This window comes from Hylobates moloch, unplaced genomic scaffold (assembly GCF_009828535.3).
Source record: "Hylobates moloch isolate HMO894 unplaced genomic scaffold, HMol_V3 SCAFFOLD_15, whole genome shotgun sequence".
NCBI classification, from domain to species: Eukaryota; Metazoa; Chordata; class Mammalia; order Primates; family Hylobatidae; genus Hylobates; species Hylobates moloch.
The window spans coordinates 76261463-76282970 of NW_026652290.1; the positions used below are offsets into that span (position 1 = coordinate 76261463).

The following is a 21508-nucleotide window of genomic DNA, read 5'->3' on the forward strand; positions in this document are numbered from 1 at the left end:
TGGATCCCAGCTATGCCACTGTTTTCCTTTGACATTAAGCAAGCTACATAACCACACTGAGGCTTAGGTTTCTTGTTGGTATAATGGAAATGATGATGAGGATTAAATCATAAAATATACATAGAGTGGCTGATGAAGTATCTAGCACTTAATAGACACTTAATAAATTGATGGTGGTGTTGATGACGGAGAACTAGATATTATGAATGCCTGTAATAATCTTAGTAATATATGTTACAGGAGGAAAAATGTGTTTCCAAACTGTTTCAGTTTCTTCCCATTCCTAAACCCTCTCCTCCCTCCTTCAGCAAACTATATGGAAATGGATTTGAAGAAGTACAAAGTCATGCGTTCAATGGGACAACACTGACATTACTGTAAGTATTTGCTTATTTCCCCAGCTCACAAATAAAAATGAAATATTACTCCGGCTACAAGATCACACTCAATCTTCAGCAACTAACTCAGGGCAAAAATAAACTTTCAAGTGGCTAGCCCTCAGTGTTTCATGCATGTTACTAGGCAACTGGCTGGCTAGAAACCCCAGAGCACCCTGATTTCAAAGACAGATGCAGCCCGGATACATTGAAGTTGACAGTTTACTGCAATATTCAACACCCTACTTTATGCCTCCACCAACTCAGTGCCTCCCTCTCTAGCCCCCTCACTCAGGTTGATGGTGTGTTAGAGGAAGCAGAATTTCAGAAAGAAATTCTTCCCCTGGCCCCACTGCAGAGAAATCAGATAACACCACCATTTACCAGTCTAATCAGCCACAACAGACCCACTCAGAGAGTCCCATCTCTGTACTGCTAAAGTGGGAGGAAGCTCATTTTCCACAAGGTACGGAGCTTTGTGTCTTCACCACACCCTACCCAGTTCTTGATGTTAAAAGCCTTTAACTCAAGAAGAGCATCGCTACTGTTTCCCTCACTGTTCTCAACCTCTCTTTCCTTCTATGGATCCTCTTCTAAAAGACTGGCATATTCACAGAGTTGTGGGGCTGGGGACATTTGAACCATAGCAAGTACAGGGTGAGGTCACAGTCACCCTACAATTTGTGCATAATAAAAACCAAGAGCACACGAAAAGTTCAATTAAAGCCAAAATTAAGGAAAATAAACAGAAAAGGCTTTTAAAATAAATAAGTTTTATAAACCATGATCTATACTAATGCTTCACAAATTTTTACACACCTACGAAAAACCTGCAGATTGTTAAAACACAGATTTCTGGGTCCTACCCCCAGAAACTTGGATTCAGTGGATCTAGGTAGGGCCTGAGAATTTGCAATTTTAACAAGCTTCAGGAGATGCTGATGCTGTCAGTCTGAAGTTGGGTAGCACACTCTGAAGTTGGGTAGCAAAATTCTGTACAATATGCTATTTATTTTTAATTATAGATCTCTAACCAAAGCCTCTATTATATTGATACGTGCTATATAGTTTGGTGGCTAAAAGAATAGACTTCGGAGTGAGTAGGACTCAAACTCCAGTCCCACTATTTAACAGCTGGTATGACCTTAAGCAAGTTACTTAACCGATCTAAGCCACAGTGCCTTCATTCATAAAATGGACCCACTAATAGGCTTGTTTTGAAAATTTCATATCCCCAGTACTTAATGCTGTGCCTGGCATATAGTAGGTGCTTATTTATTATATACTATATAATAAAATTAATTATAAATAAACAATTAAACAAGATTATACTTTTGTGCGCTTAGCACAGCATAGTAGCACATACTAAGTGTTCAAGAAATTGTAGAATTTTTAAAGTTGTTCTCCTATCATGGGGTGAATTTGCTCTCATGTTCTTTTTGACTTGATGACTTAATGAAAGGTTCATTAACAAAAACCCTTAAGTTAATGAAGTGTTCACTCTGGCCAATTAAATCGATTTCTGACAAACTTAAATCAGAGGCATTTATATCATCTCCTGGCACAGTTCTCTCAGATGCCTCATTCCATTATTCACTCTACAAATGTTTACCAAGCATCAGCTGTGTTTGAAGAAACAGGCTATATTTTGAAGGGAAATGAAGATGATTAAGTCCTAGTGTCGCCCTACAGGAGCTTACAGCATAGGAAGAAGCATCTCCAAATGGTGTATAAACTGCACATTGAGTACTAACTAAAACAGAAGGCAAAGCATGAAGCCTCCCCAGAGAGAGGTAAAGTCCTCTGGCATTTCAAAAGAGGAGGAAAGGAAAGTATGGAAAGCCTCTGAGAAAGGTGGGCTTTGAGCTGGGCATAACTTAGGCAAAAAGAGAGGAAAAATGCCTTCCAAGCCAAGGACAGCCAGAAGAATGGTCCAGAGGAGGAAGTATAGGATGTGTTCATAGACCAGCAAATAGTACTGTCTAGATACAAGTTAGGGACAAAACAGGAAGGGTCTTAGATGCCATAGTAAAGAGTTTAGACTCTCTTCTCCAGAAAATGAGAAGCCATTAAAAGTTCCGAGATGGAAGTATGAGATGAGTGCTTAAAGAAGGTTCGTCTGTTAGCAGGAAGGACGGAAGGCTGGAAGGGGTAGGGCAGGGCTAGAGACACAAATGCCAGGGGCATCTGAATAGAGGGGATGGCTGAAGTCCTGTGTGGCTGAGGTCACCTGAACAGGGGGAAAAATAAAAGAACTGAATATTAAATTAAAGGGAAACAAGATGAGCAAGAGAAGCAAGAGCAAAATAAAACAGATGGGAGGAAAACCAACACAGTATGTCTGTGTGAGGTCAGGAAAAACAAATTTAGGAGGAAAGATTTCAGGTGGTCAGCAGTATTTCAGCTGTTACAGAGATGCCAAAATGGACATGAACTGTGAAAAGTTCAATTAGTCAACATTCTGTATACCCCGTATCTCACTGTTGCAAGAAAGAGGAAATCAAGAACATGAGTCAGTTTGCCAAGAACAAACTTAATTTCATTCAACAAACATTTATTAAGCCCACTGATATACTAAGCACTGTGTTAGGTACTGAGTCTGTGATGGTAGAGAGGTCACAGTCCCCGCCCTTGTGAAGTTTCTTTTCTATCAGAAGAGACAGACAAAAAAAAGCAAATAATAGATAAAATTATTACAAGGGTAATATATACTATGAAGGAAATAACCTGTTACTGAGATCTGAGAGAGTATGAGGGGTGACCAATTTAGGCAAGGTACCCAGGATGGCCTCACTGAGGACGTGATATTTAGGCTGAGCCTGAAGGATGACAAGGATTCCACTGTGTCAACAGTGAGGGAAGCACATTACAGAAAGAGGGAGCAGATGTGCAAAGGTCCTGAGTTGGAAAAGGAACTAAGTTGGTAAGTCCCAGGAATTGAGAGGAGGCCACTATGGCTGGAGGGTCTTTAGCAAGCGGGAGACTGGAGATGAGGGAGATGGAGCAGGATTGAGCAGCCACAGGAAAGGAGTCTGAATTCTCTTCTAAGGGCAAGGTCACCCATTAAAGAGTTTAAGTAGCAGGGGAGGAGCAGTTTTCAAAACTGTCAAGCAAAATTTTCAAACGATACATTCAGCCCTTCCTCATAAATAGACCTGTCCAAAGTTGTTCAGAACACAATGACACTGAAGTCCTGCAAAGTTCACAAACACCTGACTTACTAAGGCAGCACAGGAAAGACAGGGGCAGCCACAGAAGGTGGCCCTGAGGCACCTGAGGGGTCTAGGAGTCCGTCCCTACTGTTCCAGAGCACTCCAGCTGGGAAAACTGGTGGAGCTTGTGGGTTCTTCCACTGTGCTTCAAAAGGTCATCCTGCCTGTGCTTCTCACACCTGCAAGGTCACGTCATTGGGAGAATTCTCAAAAGTGACCCCCAGGAAAATGTGGGAAATTGATTTATTTTTTGACCAAGTTGCATAATACAGAGTTATCAGTATACAGAAAGATCTGAGTTTTAATAAAACATGTGAAATGCTCTGTCATGAAATTTGAACAATTAATCTGACTGGGCTGACACAAGAATAATTTGCTCACAGAGCCCAGTTTCAATGATTTATAACCATAACTGAACATAATTAAAACAAACCAAATCAGGAAGAAGAGCCATGGAGGTTTAGGAAGAAAAATTTATTTTGATTTAGATTTTAAACAGCAATTGATTCTGACAATCTCATCTCTTTGAAAGGAGAAATACACCCAGGGGATGGGACGATGGGAGACTGACAGGTGGATTCTGATGAAAGGGCTGAGGGTTTCCAAAGAAAATGCTTAGTAGAAATGTGGAAAACAGCCACCCAGAGAGTGAGATGCAGGGGTTTTTGCCGTTCTTAAATGGCAATGAAGGTAGGGAATGGGTGTTAGTATGTTTGTTTTGCTGTGTACACTGTAATGTGGTAAGAGAATCATGTTCCCACGCTTGAAATTGTCACATCAACAATAGATGCACACTGTTCCCACCATCCAGGGTTTTCCAGATGCTCTGTGAATCACAACCATTCTCTTATACAGAGGAAGTGCTCAAAAGAAGGCTGGCAGACTTGAGCCCAGGGATTCCTCTTCTAGCTCTCTCAACTACTCAAAAAAGGGCCTGTGCTTAGAGATACCAGTGTCAGGGCCCAGAAAGGAGGCTGCCTAGGAGGACCAGATTGTGCTGCTCCTAAGGAGTTTAGCCTGAACGACTTTGAGCTCAAGGCAGCAGAGCCCTCAGGGAGCTACTTCCACAGCAGCGTTTGGCTTCTTCCACAGCCTTGAGAGTAGTGGCCCTCAATACTTTTTCCGTGACACACACACACACCTAGCATTGATCATTTACACTGCACAGCCCCATGGGGCAATTTTCTACAGAGGCTGTAAGTCCTCCTCTTTCTCACCCACTGAGAAATGCACATCTGAAAGAAAAAGAATGCAAATTACACTACAAAAGGGATAACATTGAACAGACCCTACTTTTTCAAGTATTTGCAAACTTCATTGTATTACTATTAGCACACTCTGAGACCTCCAAGGTCACAATGACTGAGAGGCTAACAAAGAGTAGGCTGCACTTCAGCCCTTCAGTCTTGGCCTCTTGAAGCAGCATTTTCATCCTTACCCAGCTGTCTGGTGGTAAACTTTCATAACTCCAAGACAGGAGGGGGTGAGTACTTTAAGCTGTAGGACAAGAGTTCTACCAAGTGAGGGGGGAAATGGAAGAAAAAAGGTGTGGCCAACACACATGCCAGCAATTTCGTAATTTCATTAAGAACTAGCATGTCTTTTTCCCACTCTCCCTCCACTTACGCTTTTTCCCCCTTCTAACCCTATACATCATGCACATAGGTTAGTCTAAACGTGTATATGCAGCTATGAATGCTTACACATGAGGTACAAACTCCACTAAGGAAAATGTCCTTCCCCACAGGGAGCTAAAGGAAAACGTACACCTGGAGAAGATGCACAATGGAGCCTTCCATGGGGCCACAGGGCCGAAAATCTTGTGAGTAGAATGGTGCTGCCTCCCCTTCCTGCCCAGTGTACCCCAACAGGACTACTTAGGGTGTCCCTCCACATCATCCCCAAGCTGGTATGTGAGACATCAGCCTCTACGCCTGAAAAGGCTGCTGTTGGAAAGAGAAAGTGTATCACAGCTGCCATAATAAAGTACCCCAAACCCAGAGGCTTAGACAACAGAAATTTTGTCTTATGGTTCTGGAAGCTAGAAGCCCAAAATCAAGGTGTCAGCAGGGGTTGGCTCCCTCTGAGGGCTGTGAAGAAAGCATCTATTCCAGGCCTCTCCTAGCTTGTGCTAGTTCTTTCTGGTTGTGGCAGCATAACTCCAATCTTCACATGGTACATTGTGTATGTGTGTGCGTGTGTGTGTGTGTGTGTGTATCTCCAAATTGCCCCTTTTAATAAGAACAGCAGTCATATTGGATTAGAGCCCTCCCTAATAACCTCATTTTAACTTCATTACCTCTGTAAAGACCCTATCTACAAATAAGGTCTGAGGTACTGGGAACCTCAAGATACGAATTTTAGCTGGAGGATACAATTCAACCTGTAACACCAAATATGGGGGGTGGCCTCATGTGCTGGCAAAGAGGCTGGCTACCCACCTGGAATCCACTCATGGGAATCTAAGGCCAAAGATCTGGCATGCCCCTGGCACTTGGCTGGACAGGGCTGAGCTGCTGTCAGACTCTCTGAGGGTGCAAGGATTAGGGCCAGGCTCTCTCAGTTAAAGGGGGTTTAAAGGATACATGGGAAATTGTTTCCAAGACAGCCAAATAGGAACAGCTCCGGTCTGCAGCTCCCAGCGAGATCAATGCAGAAGATGGGTGATTTCTGCATTTCCAACTGAGGTACCTGGTTCATCTCATTGGGACTGGCTGGACAGTGGGTGCAGCCCACAGAGGGCCAGCTGAAGCAGGGCAGGGCGTCACCTCATCCAGGGAGCACAAGGGGTCCAGGGATTTCCCTTTCCTAGGCAAGGGAAGCTGTGAGAGACTGTACCTGGAGGAACGGTACACTCCTGACCAAATATTGTGCTTTTCCCATGGTCTTCGCAACCAGCAGACCAGGAGATTCCCTCCCGTGCCTGGCTCGCTGGGTCCCATGCTCACAGAGCCTAGCAAGCTAAGATCCATTGGCTTGAAGTTCTTGCTGGTAGCACAGCAGTCTAAGACAGACCTGAGATGCTGGAGCTTGGTCGGGGGAGGGATATCCACCATTGCTGAGGCTTGAGTAGGTGGTTTTATGCACACAGTGTAAACAAAGCTGCCAGGAAGCTCAAACTCGGTGGAGCCCAATGCAGCTCAGCAAGGCTGACTGCTTCTCTAGATTCCACCTCTGTGGGCAGGACATATCTGAACAAAGGCAGCAGCCATAGTCAGGGAATTATAGAGAAAACCTTCATTTCTCTGGGAAAGAGCACCTAGGGGAAGGGGCAGCTGTGGGCACAGCTTCTGCAGACTTAAACGTCCCTGTCTGACAGCTCTGAAGAGAGCAGTGGTACTCCCAGCACAGCATTCAAGCTCTAACAACAGACAGACTGCCTCCTCAAGGGGTCCCTGACACCCATGTAGCTTGACTGGGAGACACATCCCAGTAGGGGCTGACAAACACCTCACACAGGAGAGCTCTGGTTGGCATCTGGCAGGTGCCCCTCTGGGACAAAGCTTCCAGAGGAAGGATCAGTCAGCAATACTTGCTGTTCTGCAGCCTCTGCTGGTGATATCCAGGCAAACAGTGTCTGGACTGGATCTCCAGCAAACTCCAACAGACCTGCAGCTGACGGGCCTGACTGTTAGAAGGAAAACTCACAAACAGGAATAGCATCAACATCAACAAAAAGGGCAACCATACCAAAACCCCATCTGTAGCTCACCAACATCAATGACCAAAGTTAGATAAAACCACAAAGATGGGGAGAAACCAGAGCAGAAAGGCTGAAAATTCCAAAAACCAGAATGTCGCTTCTCCTCCAAAGGATCACCACTCCTCACCAGCAATGGAACAAAACTGGTCGGAGAATGAGTTTGACGAGTTGACGGAAGTAGGCTTCAGAAGGTGGGAAATAACAAACTTCTCCAAGCCAAAGGAGCATGTTCTAACCCATCACAAGGAAGCTAAAAACCATGAAAAATGGTTAGGCTAGTGGCTAACAAGAATAATCAGTGTAGGAAAGAACATAAATGACCTGACGGAGCTGAAAAACACAGCATGAGAACTTCGTGAAGCATACACAAGCTTCAATAACCAATTGGATAAAGTGGAAGAAACGATATCAGTCATTGAAGATCAAATTAATGAAATAAAGCAAGAAGACAAGATTAGAGAAAAAAAAGTGAAAACGAACGAACAAAGCCTCCAAGAAATATGGGACTATGTTAAAAGACCATATCTACGTTTGATTGGTGGACCTGAAAGTGATGGGGAAAATGGAACCAAGTTAGAAAACACTCCTGGATATTATCCAGAACTTCCCCAACCTAGCAAGGCAGGCCAACATTCAGATTCAGGAAATACAGAGAACACCACAAAGATACTCCTCCAGAAGAGCCATCCCAAGACACACAATTGTCAAATTCACCAAAGTTGAAAGGAAGGAAAAAATGTTAAGGGCAGCCAGAGAGAAAGGTTGGGTTACCCACAAAGGGAAGCCCATCAGACTAACAGCTGATCTCTCAGTAGAAACCCTACAAGCCAGAAGAGAATGGGGGCCAACATTCAACATTCTTAAAGAAAAGAATTTTCAACCCAGAATTTCATATCCAGCCAAATTAAGCTTCTTAAGTGAAGGAGAAATAAAATCCTTTACAGACAAGCAAATGCTGAGAGATTTTTGTCACCACCAGGCCTGCCATACAAGACCTCCTAAAGGAAGCACTAAACATGGAAAGGAACAACCAGTACCAGCCACTGCAAGAACATACCAAATTGTAAAGGCCATCGACGCTATGAAGAAACTACATCAACTAACAAGCAAAATAACCAGCTAGCATCATAATGACAGAATCAAATTCACACATAACAATATTAATCTTAAATGTAAATGGGCTAAATGCCCCAAATAAAAGACACAAACTGGCAAATTGGATAACAAGTCAAGACCCATCAGTGTGCTGTATTCAGGAGACCCATCTCACATGCAAAGACACACATAGGCTCAAACTAAGGGGCTGGAGGAAAATCTACCAAGCAAAGGGAAAGCAAAAAAAAAATCAGGGGTTGCAATCCTAGTCTCTGATAAAATAGACTTTAAACCAACAAAGATCAAAAGGGACAAAGAAGGCCATTACATAATGGTAAAGGGATCAATTCAATAAGAAGAGCTAACTCTCCTAAATATATACGCACCCAACACAGGAGCATCCAGATTCATAAAGCAAGTTCTTAGAGACCTACGAAGAGACTTAGACTCCCACACAATAATAATGGGAGACTTTAACATCCAACTGTCAATACTAGGCAGATCAATGAGACACAAAATTAACAAGGATATCCAGGACTTGAACTCAGCTATGGACCAAGCAGATCTAATAGACATCTACAGAACTCTCCACCCCAAATCAACAGAATATACATTCTTCTCAGCACCACATCGCATTTATTCTAAAATTGACAACATAATTGGAAGGAAAGCACTCCTCAGCAAATGTAAAAGAACAGAAATCACAACAAACTGTCTCTCAGACCACAGTGCAATCAAATTAGAACTCAGGATTAAGAAACTCACTCAAAACCGCACAACTACATAGAAACTGAACAACGTGCTCCTGAATGACTACTGGGTACATAACGAAATGAAGGCAAAAATAAAGATGTTCTTTGAAACCAATGAGAACAAAGACACAATGTACCAGAATCTCTGGGACACATTCAAAGCAGTGTGTAGAGGGAAATTTATAGCACTAAATGCCCACAAGGAAAGGCAGGAAAGATCTAAAATCGACACCCTAATATCACAATTAAAAGAACTAGAGAAGCAAGAGCAAACACATTCAAAAGCTAGCAGAAGACAAGAAATAACTAAGATCAGAGCAGAACTGAAGGAGATAGAGACATAAAAAACCCTTCAAAAAATCAATGAATCCAGGAGCTGGTTTTTTGAATTGATCAACAAAATAGATAGACTGCTAGCAAGACTAATAAAGAAGAAAAGAGAGAAGAATCAAATAGACTCAATAAAAAATGATAAAGGGGATATCACCACTGATCCCACAGAAATACAAACTACCATCAGAGAATACTATAAACACCTCTATGCAGATAAACTAGAAAATCTAGAAGAAATGGATAAATTCCTGGATACATACACCCTCCCAAGACTAAACCAGGAAGAAGTCGAATCTCTGAATAGGCCAATAACAGGTCCTGAAATTGAGGCAACAGTTAATAGCCTACCAACCAAAAAGAGTCCAGGACCAGGCGGATTCACAGCCGAATTCTACCAGAGGTACAAAGAGGAGCTGGTACCATTCCTTCTGAAACTATTCCAATCAATAGAAAGAGAGGGAATCCTCCCTAACTCATTTTATGAGGCCAGCATCATCCTGATACCAAAACCTGGCAGAGTACACCACAAAAAAAGGGAATTTTAAGCCAATATCGCTGATGAACATCGACGCAAAAATCCTCAATAAAATACTGGCAAACCAAATCCAGCAGCACATCAAAAAGCTTATCCACCATGATCAAGTTGGCTTCATCCCTGGGATGCAAGGCTGGTTCAACATATGCAAATCAATAAATGTAATCCATCACATAAACAGAACCAATGACAAAAAACACATGATTATCTCAATAGATGCAGAAAAGGCCTTCGACAAAATTCAACAGCCCTTCATGCTAAAAACACTCAATAAACTAGGTACTTATGGAATGTATCTCAAAATAATAAGAGCTATCTATGACAAACCCACAGCCAATATCATACTGAATGGGCAAAAACTGGAAGCATTCCCTTTGAAAACTGGCACAAAACAAGGATGCCCTCTCTCACCACTCCAATTCAACATAGTATTGGAAGTTCTGGCCAGGGCAATCAGGCAAGAGAAAGAAATAAAGGGTATTCAAGAAAAGAGGAAGCCAAATTGTCTCTGTTTGCAGATGACATCATTGTATATTTAGAAAACCCCATCGTCTCCACCCAAAATCTCATGAAGCTGATAAGCAAATTCAGCGAAGTCTCAGGATACAAAATCAATGTGCAAAAATCACAAGTATTCCTATTCACCAATAAGTAACGAACAGACAGCCAAATCATGAGTGAACTCTCATTCACAATTACTACAAAGAGAATAAAATACCTGGGAATCCAACTTACAAGGGATGTGAAAGACGTCTTCAAGGAGAACTACAAACCACTGCTCAACAAAATAAAAGAGGACACAAACAAATGGCATTCCCTATTTAATAAATGGTGTTGGGAAAACTTGCTAGCCACATGCAGAAAGCCGAAACTGGATCCCTTCCTTAAACCGTATACAAAAATTAACTCAAGATGGATTAAAGACTTAAATGTAAGACCTAAAAACATAAAAACCTAGAAGAAAACCTAGGCAATACCATTCAGGACATAGGCATGGGCAAAGACTTCATGACTAAAACATCAAAAGAAATGGCAACAAAAGCCAAAATTGACAAATGAGATCTAATTAAAGAGCTTCTGCACAGAAAAAGAAACTATCAGCAGAGTAAACAGGCAAACTAGAGAATGGGAGAAAATTTTTGCAATCTATCCATCTGACAAAGGGCTAATAGCCAGAATCTACAAAGAACTTAAACAAATTTACAAGAAAAAACAAACAAACCCATCAAAAAATTGGCGAAGGATATGAACAGACACTTCTCAAAAGAAGACATTTGTTCAGCCAACAGACGTGAAAAAGTGCTCATCATCACTGGTCATGAGAGAAATGCAAATCAAAACCACAATGAGATACCATCTCATGCCAGTTAGAATGGCAATCATTAAAAAGTCAGGACACAACAGATGCTGGAGAGGATGTGGAGAAATAGGAACACTTTTACACTGTTGGTGGGAGTGTAAATTAGTTCAATCATTGTGGAAGACAGTGTGGTGTTTCCTCAAGGATCTAGAACTAGAAATACCATTTGACCCAGCGATCCTATTACTGGGTATAATACTACTAAAGGATCATGCTACTATAAAGACACACGCACACGTATGTTTATTGCGGCACTATTCACAATAGCAAAGACTTGGAGCCAACCCAAATGTCCATCAATAATAGACTGGATAAGGAAAATGTGGCACATATACACCATGAAATACTATGCAGCCATAAAAAAGGATGAGTTCACGTCCTTTGCAGGGACATGGATGAAGCTGGAAAGCATCATTCTCAGCAAGCTATCACAAGGACAGAAAACTAAACACCGCATGTTCTCACTCATAAGTGGGAGTTGATCAATGAGAACACATGGACACAGGGAGGGGAACATCACACACCAGGGCCTGTCGGGGGGTGGGCAGCTCAGGGAGGGATAGCATTAGGAGAAATACCTAATGTAAATGACAAGTTGATGGGTGCAGCAAACCAACATGGCATATGTATACCTATGTAACAAACCTGCACGTTTTGCACATGTACCCTAGAACTTAAAGTATTAAAAAAAAAAAAAAAAGATACATGGGAAAGTTAGGAGGAATAGAACATTGAATCTGACAAACCTTGAAACATCCAACATGAAACATCCAACATCCTGCAGAGAGCTGAAGCTGCAGTCAGGCTTCAGGGAGAAATGCAACAGAGTTCCAGATACTGTGCTGCTCTCACACAGGGCGACCAGTTATCCCATCATACAGGCGGCAGTCCACGACACCCTACTCTAGCAGATGTTATTTATCCAACAAACATTGATTGAACCTATCCTGTGTACCAGGCACCGTGGTGAACAGACAGTAGTAAGTCAAATAGCCCTGGTCCTTGCCCTTAACAAGATGACAGTCATATAAGGGAGACAACAACAAACGCAAAGCAATAAACAGGCATGTCATTTTACAATGAGAAAAGTTCTAGAAAAATGGTGAGCAGGGTAACCCAGTTCATTTGTTTGTTTATTCATCCGTTTATTCACTAACTCTTATGAACCCATACTATGTGGTAGTCACTGGATTAGGCATCAGAGAAATGGCAGAGAATAAGAAGAGACAAACACTTCTGCCTTCATAGGATGGGGAAGACAGACAAGGATCGAATAAGTAAATAAGATATGTAGTCGTCCAAATGCTGTTGGTTGTAGAGGAGAAAACTCATTTGGTTGGGGGGAAAGAAGTTCTGGAGAGGGGGAATTACTATTTTAAAGGGGATGGTGAGGGAAGACTACCCTGAAAAAGTGTTGTTTGAATGAACACCTAAAGGAACTAAGAGAGCAAGTTACGTGATTATCTGCAGGAAAAGTGTTCCAGGAGGGGGAACAGCAAAAGCAAAGGCCTGAGACAGATTCTTGCTTTGTGTATTTGAAGAACAGCAAGGAGGCCAATATGGCAGAGTGAGCAAAGAAGGGAATCACAGAATATAAGGACAGAGACGTGACAGAGAGCTGGATCATGGCGGGGCCTGTGGTCACTTATATGGACTTTGTCTTTTTTTAAGTGAGATGGGGAGGTTTTGGGGTTTTGAGCAAGGGAAGGAAATGAGCTGTCCTGGTTTTTCTTCATACTGTAGATCCTGCCAAGATCAATTCATGGCTCTGTCTAATTTCTGTTTCCACCATTATAAAACCCAAAGTCTGTCTACTTCCTAGCTCCTGCCACTATCAGCCCTTCACTCTCTATTTCCTAACTCCTTCCTGCTATCCACTTTTGACTCTCTACTTCCCATTCCTGCCACTGTTGAGCCCTGACTATGCTAGTTCCTAGCTCCCACTGTCAACTCCTGATTTCACCTATTTCCTAGCTCCTGCCACTGTCCAGTTCTCACTCTGTCTACTTCGTAAGTCCTGCCATTATCGACCTCTGACTCTACTTCCTAACTCCCACCACTAAAATTCCTACATCTTTCTGCTTCCTAACTTCTGTCATTGTCAATCCTAACTCCCTCCAATATCCACTCAACCCCAGAACTTCTGTTTACTTATGATTTCCACTACCTTGTGGCTCCTGCCCACTGCTTTCTCTGCTCTCAACTTCTGGCAACTTTATCCTAGGGGTCTTTTTCTGCATGTCTCATATGCAAAGCATACCAGACTCCGAATCTTGTAGGTTGGCTGAATACTCTCCAGTTTAGCACATCCTGTAGGCAGAGCTGTTACAGCAAGCTGGCCATCTACTTGGTCACTAGGCAAACAAAGAGAGCTGCCTCTGGCTCAGATGCAAAACACAACCAACCCACTGTGTTCCCAAGACCCCTGCATGACAGTATTTGCTTGAAGAGCTGCTTGGTTAGCTCCTCAGAAGTGACTGTGGGCACTATAGACCCCTACACTCTCATGTCCAAAACACTAGCACCAGACCTAGGTCTCTTCCTTCCCAAGGGGTTGTTCTCATTATACCCCTAGGATTTGAATCGTATCTAAAAGCATCCACTCCACCCTTACTCAAAAAGTATTTCTCCCACTAGTCTGTTACTAAGACTGAAAACCCACTATCAGAGGTTCACTCCCTTGTAATGAGGCCTTACCATTTCTAAGAACCTAATTTTAAATGTACCCACTCGAAAGACAAACAAAAAAGCCACCAGATCTTCAAAGAGCTCAATCCCTAACATGTCTGAGATAAAAATCCTATAAAGCAGAATGAGAACCCTGGTTACCTAAATCAACAGGGACACAAAAGCAGGAAAGTCTGAAGCCCCTGAGACAAATTTTGCTGCCCTAATTTTTCCACTGAGGGCCTACACCATCATCATTCCATGTCGTCAATTTCATCTTCCATCAATCACCTATTGGTCCCCTCCCATGTGCTGAACACCAAGTCTTGGGAATGATTGCTGAAGGGAGCTGTGCTGCTGGAAAAGTTTTCTGAGGCATCAGCAGCAGCCACTTAGGAGATGAGCAGAATTGTTTAATTCCCATGGACTCTTTTCTCCTAACACTTAATGTGTTTGGAATTTTCTTGGACATTGCCTCAAGTCTAGTAAAACCAGAGTTCAGGACCCTGTTGACAAAGCCTGAGCTTTTCACACAGTTCGGCTTGCAAGGCTGAGTGTTTGCTTGCTTTGAACAGATGAATCAAGTTTGCATTAGAGAACATGCATTCTGCTTCCTAGGTAGATGATGGCTAATGCCACACAGCAGCTCTTAGTACGTAACCAGGCTATGCTTCATGAAAACCTCTCCTGCAGGGCTTAATCAATCAAAGACTGAGGCATCTGAAGCCCTGAATAATTTCCCCTGGGGTAGAGCACAAAAGTTGATGTAACTGCATGTGCTGGCTATCTCATAAAGCAAGTGGTTATTTCACTTCTGCTAAGTGGAGAGAAGTGGAGGAAGACAGAGGGTGGGGAAAAGGAGTTGGAAGAGGGGAGAGAGACAGAAACGCTAATAAATGTATGGTAAGTGCAAAGAGTTATACTTAACCTTGAAAAGAATAATGAGTCGCAGATGAGAAAAAATACAGAATCGCTTTTCTGAATTCAGATCTTAGTGAGAGTAATTGAAATGGAGAATTAGGGGGAAATCAAGATGGAGAAAAGATTCCTCAGAGCCTATAATGATAATATTGTTGAGGGGAGGTTTCATTCTCTGAATAAAATATATAAAATATGGCGGGGCGCGGTGGCTCATGCCTGTAATCCCAGCACTTTGAGGGGCCGAGGCGGGCAAATCACGAGGTCAGGAGATCGAGACCATCCTGGCTAACACGGTGAAACCCCCGTCTCTTAGCCGGGCGTGGTGGCGGGCGCCTGTAGTCCCAGCTACTCGGGAGGCTGAGGCAGGAGAATGGCGTGAACCCGGGAGGTGGAGCTTGCAGTGAGCGGAGATCGTGCCCCTGCACTCCAGCCTGGGCGACAGAGCAAGACTCCGTCTCAAAAAAAAAAAAAAAAAAAATGTATCAAATAAATAAATAAAAAGCATTTCTCCCCTTTATTGTTCAGGGATATTTCTTCCACCAAATTGCAGGCCCTGCCGAGCTATGGCCTAGAGTCCATTCAGAGGCTAATTGCCACGTCATCCTATTCTCTAAAAAAATTGCCATCAAGAGAAACATTTGCCAATCTCCTGGAGGCCACGTTGACTTACCCCAGCCACTGCTGTGCTTTTAGAAACTTGCCAACAAAAGAGTAAGTAAAAACCAAAAGGTAAAGCCTACCCAAGCTGTGGCAGAAATTCAGATTTCAAAATAGTCAATGAGTAGACAGCTCCACTCCCCTTCACTCCCTGCCTTCTTGGCCAGCTCCATAGACATGGGGTTACTTTCAAATAGATAAGAAGAAAACAAACTGTTCTGTTTCCTTGTGGAAACTGCTACCAAATAGTTGATTCACCCTGCAGCTAGAAGACCTTTGTAGCCAATTCTGGGTAAACTGAATTAGAGGCCATTTTAGCATTTGCAGAATGGAGTACAAAACTGGCATCTCAAAGAATTTGTTCTAATCCTTATCAGAAAGCATCATTTTTTTAAGTGGAGGAAGAAGCCTCAGGAGGGCAAAATTTACCTGATGTTTTAATCTTTAATTTAAAAATGGACACAAAATACTACAGAAAGTTTTCAAAACTATTTCTCTCCCAGTAGACGAGCATCTTCCATTTCAGAACAGAATTACAGCTAAAGATAAGCTTAGTATGGGAACAGAAAGGGAATGAGAGCCTGCATGATTTGCATCCAGTGGTGGGTATCTGATTCCGTTCAGTCCAGGATGGGGGACACGGTGGGAGAATTTCATTCTTTCCTCAGAGCACTGTTTTCCAGACTTTTTTGACTGAGATGCATAGTAACAAATACTTTTGTATTGCAACCCAGTACATGTCACATATGTAACTGAAATAAAGCAGAGTGATACTTAACTTTTTAATATGTAATATGCTGATATTTTCTTATTTTACTCTATTGTATTTTATGCTTTTTTTATTTTTAATGCCAGCCTTGATGCACTCTATTGTTTTCATGACCCACCAATGGGTCACACAACTCACAGCTGGAACAACACTGCCCTAAAGGGTTATTATTGCAGCCTAAGGAAGTGGGCTCCATTCAGTTAATTAGATAAGGCACTGAGAGAGTGACACCAGATGCTGCTGTCTTTGTTTGGAATCAACCAAAATGAATTATTTATAATTAATCAACCAGTATGTATTATTTGTACCTTGCATATAGGAGGTTCAGCTCCACCTGAGGCTTTTGGGGTAGCCGAAAAGACAAAACATTTGCTGTATTCACAGAGTCATGCACCATTAACTGAGCTTCCAAAACATTAACTGAGCACTTACTATGTTTCAAATACTGTGTGAAGGTACACAGATAAGTCACAGACAGCTGTATGGGGGCAACACACAAGAGAGCCAATATTTAAGTCCAACACAGCAAATGTTATGACAGATGTGAGAACAGAACAGAGTGTTCTGGGAGCACTGAAGAAGAGTTTGTTAATGGCAGCAGGGATTATGGAAGGCTTCCTGAGGGAAGTGATTTATGCTGAGTCTTGAAGAACAGGCAGGAGTTGCCTAGACAGAGTGAGAAAAAGTAGGCAAAGAAGACAGAATAGCTCATGTGAAGACACAAAGGCAAGTGATAGTAGGTGAAACTCAGAAAAATTGAAACAAGGACACATGGAAGAAGATGAGTAAGAAGAGGAAGCCAAGGAGATGTGGGCCATGATGGTCTGAGTGCCAGGCCCGATTGTTTAGAGAATGGGGAGCCATGAAGACTTTTAAGCAAGATGACTCAAATTTGCTTTTATAAAATACCACTTTGCAGCAAGGTAGAGGATGGTTTGGAGGTGAGCAAAGCTGGTGAGAGACCAATTAGGAAAATGACAGAGATACTGGTTTATGATAAAGCTGATTCTGGATACCCACATTTTTTGGCAAAGAAATCACATCCCTTCTGAAATTACTGGCATGTGAAAATTTTAGTTCAGGGATTTTTATTCCAGTAGGTGAAAGAGACAAAGTATTCCTGAGAGGAAAGTAAAAGTATTCCTACAAAGGAATACTTTGTCTCATAAGTATTGTAGAAGAATAATACATAGAAATGTCAATTTGAATTGCCTCATTTATCTTTCCTCATCAGTAAAGGTTGAGGCCCTCACAGCCTGCTCTCTTTTCCCATTTTTCTTTTTTCTTGGCGAGGGCGGGGAGGAGGTGTGGCTTATTTTCATTTATTGACCTGACTAATGGGTATGTAGGTGGTCATTCTGTGAGAAATCATTGAGCTATACATTCATGTTTTACCTGCTTTCTATGTGTGACAATTCAATTTTCTGATGTTTTACAAATCGCTATTACAATATAAGTCTATTTGAAACTTATGAAAAGGAAAATAGGCAAATGTCATATATCTTTTCTGGTTGCGGCCTTGCACCCCACTGCCCTCAGGGAAACTTGATCTGACTTCAAGTAGCCTTTTGGAATTAGTCCCTTCTGAGCCTGTCCTTTTCTATAATGTCCAAATGCTTAATGAATGCAGTTGATAAACCTTGTAATAATGTGTCAACAGCATGATACTTCTTTCATAGAATATGCATGAACTGTGCAGAAACAATTCATTGTCCCATCAGAGAAGATGCAAATTTCATTCTCTATGAAAACAAAGATGGACTGTCATGAGAATGCCATCAGGGCAGTGAATATGAGGAGAGAAGAAATAAGAGACAATCACGGGCGTTTGTAATTATGAAGAAACCACTGTTTTGTTTTTTTTTTTCTGTAGACCTCCTCTGTGGACAACCATTATTTTTTTGATTCAACTTTTATTTTAGATAAAGGGGGTACATGTACCAGTTTGTTACATGAGTATATTGCATCCAGGAAGTGAGCATAATACTCGATAGGTAGTTTTCAACCCATGCCTCCCTCCTTCCCTGCCCCCTCTAGTATTCTGCAGTGCCTGTTGTTCCCATGTTTATGTTCATATGTTCCCAGTGTTTAGCTCCCTCTTATAAGTGAGAAGATGCAGTATTTGGTTTTTTAATCCTGAATTAATTCACTTAAGATTATGGCTTCCAGCTCCATCCATGTTGCTGCAAAAGACATGATTTTTTATGGCTGCATAGAATTATATTGTATATATGTACCACATTTTCTTTATCCAATCCAGGCACCCACGTTGATTCCATGTCTTTGTTATTGTGAATAGCATAGCAATGACCATACAAGTGCACGTGTCTTTTTGGTATAATGATCTATTTCATTGGGTATATACCGAGTAATGAGATTGCTGAGTTGAATAGTAGCTCTGTTTTAAGTTCTTTTAGAAATCTCCAGGCCGGGCGCGGTGGCTCACGCTTATAATCCCAGCACTTTGGGAGGCCGAGGCGGGCGGATCACGAGGTCAGGAGATCGAGACCACGGTGAAACCCCGTCTCTACTAAAAATACAAAAAATTAGCCGGGCGTGGTGGCGGGCGCCTGTAGTCCCAGCTACTCGGAGAGGCTGAGGCAGGAGAATGGCGTGAACCCGGAAGGCGGAGCTTGCAGTGAGCCGAGATCAGGCCACTGCATTCCAGCCTGGGTGACAGAGCAAGACTCCGTCTCAAAAAAAAAAAAAAAAAAAGAAATCTCCAAACTGATTTCCACAGTGGAAATCCACCCACAGCGGATGAACTAACTTACACTCCCACCAACAGTGTATGAGCATTCCCTTTTCTCAAACTGTAAAAATCCTAGAAGAAAACCTAGGAAATACCCTTCTTGACATCAGCCTTGGCAAAGAATTTTTAGCTAAGTCCTCAAAAGCAATTGCAACAACAAAAAAAAAAATTGACGAGTGGGACCTAAGTAAACTACAGAGCTTCCACAGAGCAAAAGAGATCATCAACAGAGTAAACAGACAACCTACAGGATGGGAAACAATATCTGCAAACTATGCATTTGACAAAGGTCTAATATCCAGAATCTATAATGAAATTAAACACATCAACAAGTAAAAAAATAAATAACCCCATTAAAAATGGGCAAAGGGCATGAATAGAACAGCATTTTTTCATATGTTTGTTGGCTGCTTGTATGTCTTCTAAAGAAAAAAAGCTCATCATCACTAATCATCAGAGAAATGCAAATCAAAACCACAATGAGAAAAACAACAGATGCTGGCAAGGCTGTGGAAGAAAAGGGAATGCTTATACCCTATTTCTTTATTCATTTGTATCTCCCTTAAATTTCATCCCTAGGTAAGTGCTCCCTCAGGTGAGAACAGGCCTCATTTCATTTTATTGGTATTTCTCCCCTTTCCATAGGCTAAACTTCTTAGAGGGAAAGATGGAGGAGTAGGGAGCACCCACATATGTTTCTGCACATAAGAAAAAATAACCTGAAATTCACATCATAATGTCAGGTCCAGCATCTTCAAATCCTTACAAAAAAGATGCCCAGTTACAATTCAAAACCATGAACACAGAATGACTATTTGTTAAGGCCAATGTGGAAAGGAGAGTGGTAAGGAGCAAACCTTAATATATCATAAAAGTAGCTTTTAGTAATCATTGAAAAATCCTTGATTCAATATGACAAACTTAAGTTTTTTCATCTCTAGTGCCCACACAAAACGCTTAGTATTGAGAAGCATTTTATCTAAGCCGGAAGCACTCTAATGACAATTCAGAAGCCTTTACTCTCTCCTCAGGAAGCATTTCAGTTAGGACAATGGTGCAGAACAAGATGCTGGTGTAATAGGTAAAGAATTTGCATGAACAAAGCATAAATAGACGCACAATCAGGTTTAGCTTGAAGACCAAAATCTCAAATGCTTTTTTTAACCTCTTCTCTTTCAGACAGAATTTTTCACATTCCATTTCTGAAAACTTTTCCAAACAATGTGAAAGCACAGTAAGGAAACTGAATAATAAAACACTGTAAGTATTTGCATGCAAGGAAACTCAGAAGTCATATCTTGTTCTGTGTGCACCTTATTATCAGCATTAATTATTTTCTTTTGATACAAGTCTTGGTTGGGGAGCTGCTGCAAAGCATCTTTTAATAGTTTTAAAATGGGAATTTTTTCTTTGCAATTGGCATCAAGTTGATCAGATACGTCTTTCAACTGTTTAAAAAAACTATTTTAAAATGTTCCTTAATATTTATTCTACAATTATATTAAAGCCTCCTCAAAAATTAAAACTTTGCAGGTATGTTGATGTCACCAAAGGCTGATATAACTGATAGCTTCATTTGTAAGGATTTTCCCTAGTCACATGGTCAACATTCCACAAAGATTAACTAACTGCAAACGTAGCTTAAAAGTAGCCACTTCCCTTAAAGGAGATTTAGGCTACCTCGACAACTATGCTCCTGAGCTTAAAATTAGTCTTAATGCTATCGCTACCACATACACTGGATGGAAGCTACATTTCTGTTTTACTGACTAACTTTTAACACTTTTCTGCTATAAATGCTGGCTGCCTTGGCATTTCACTTATCTTCAACTGTAAAAGAGCATGCCTCAAAAGATAATCCCAGTGTCCCTATGGCACATTTACTAAGATTTAGAAGTTTTATTATGGCCCCATGAGTCCTCCAGACTACAAAACTAGATGTCCCTCGAAGATACTTTGCCAATCTCTTTCTGAAATTTTCTCTTCTTTTCTTTTCCTATCAATCTCCAAGTTAGACAGATGCTTCAGGGTGGTACGGTGGAATGACCCTGGACTTTGGGGTTCCATTCCAAGGATATGAATCTTTGAAAGTAACCTTCCTGTAACAATATCACTGGCAAAATTTATCCCTTTTGAGACCTTTCTCCTCATCTGTAAGGAACAGCAGAAATACCATTTGGCTTTCAGAACCATGAGAATGAAGGAAGTTGCTAAGCAATGCGACACCACCAAGGGTAAATAAATATTACTGTCTCCTTCTTTTCCTTTTCTCGCAGTAGGTCTGGCACCTATATCCTCCAGTGGCCTTTTCTTCACCCTTCCCACTCTTCTTGCTCAGTATTCTATCAGCAACCTTCTATGTAACTCTTTTGCAA

General features: G+C 41.6%; 1 protein-coding gene across 1 annotated transcript in view; it reads left to right on the top strand.

Moving 5' to 3' along the window:
* Positions 1-21508, top strand: part of LHCGR (luteinizing hormone/choriogonadotropin receptor) — a 64784-nt gene that overhangs the window by 36922 nt on the left and 6354 nt on the right. The window contains exons 7-10 of the mRNA XM_032176387.2: positions 309-377; positions 5337-5411; positions 15481-15666; positions 20313-20393. Coding sequence (XP_032032278.1) covers positions 309-377; positions 5337-5411; positions 15481-15666; positions 20313-20393 — 411 coding nt within the window. The remainder of the gene's footprint in view (positions 1-308; positions 378-5336; positions 5412-15480; positions 15667-20312; positions 20394-21508) is intronic.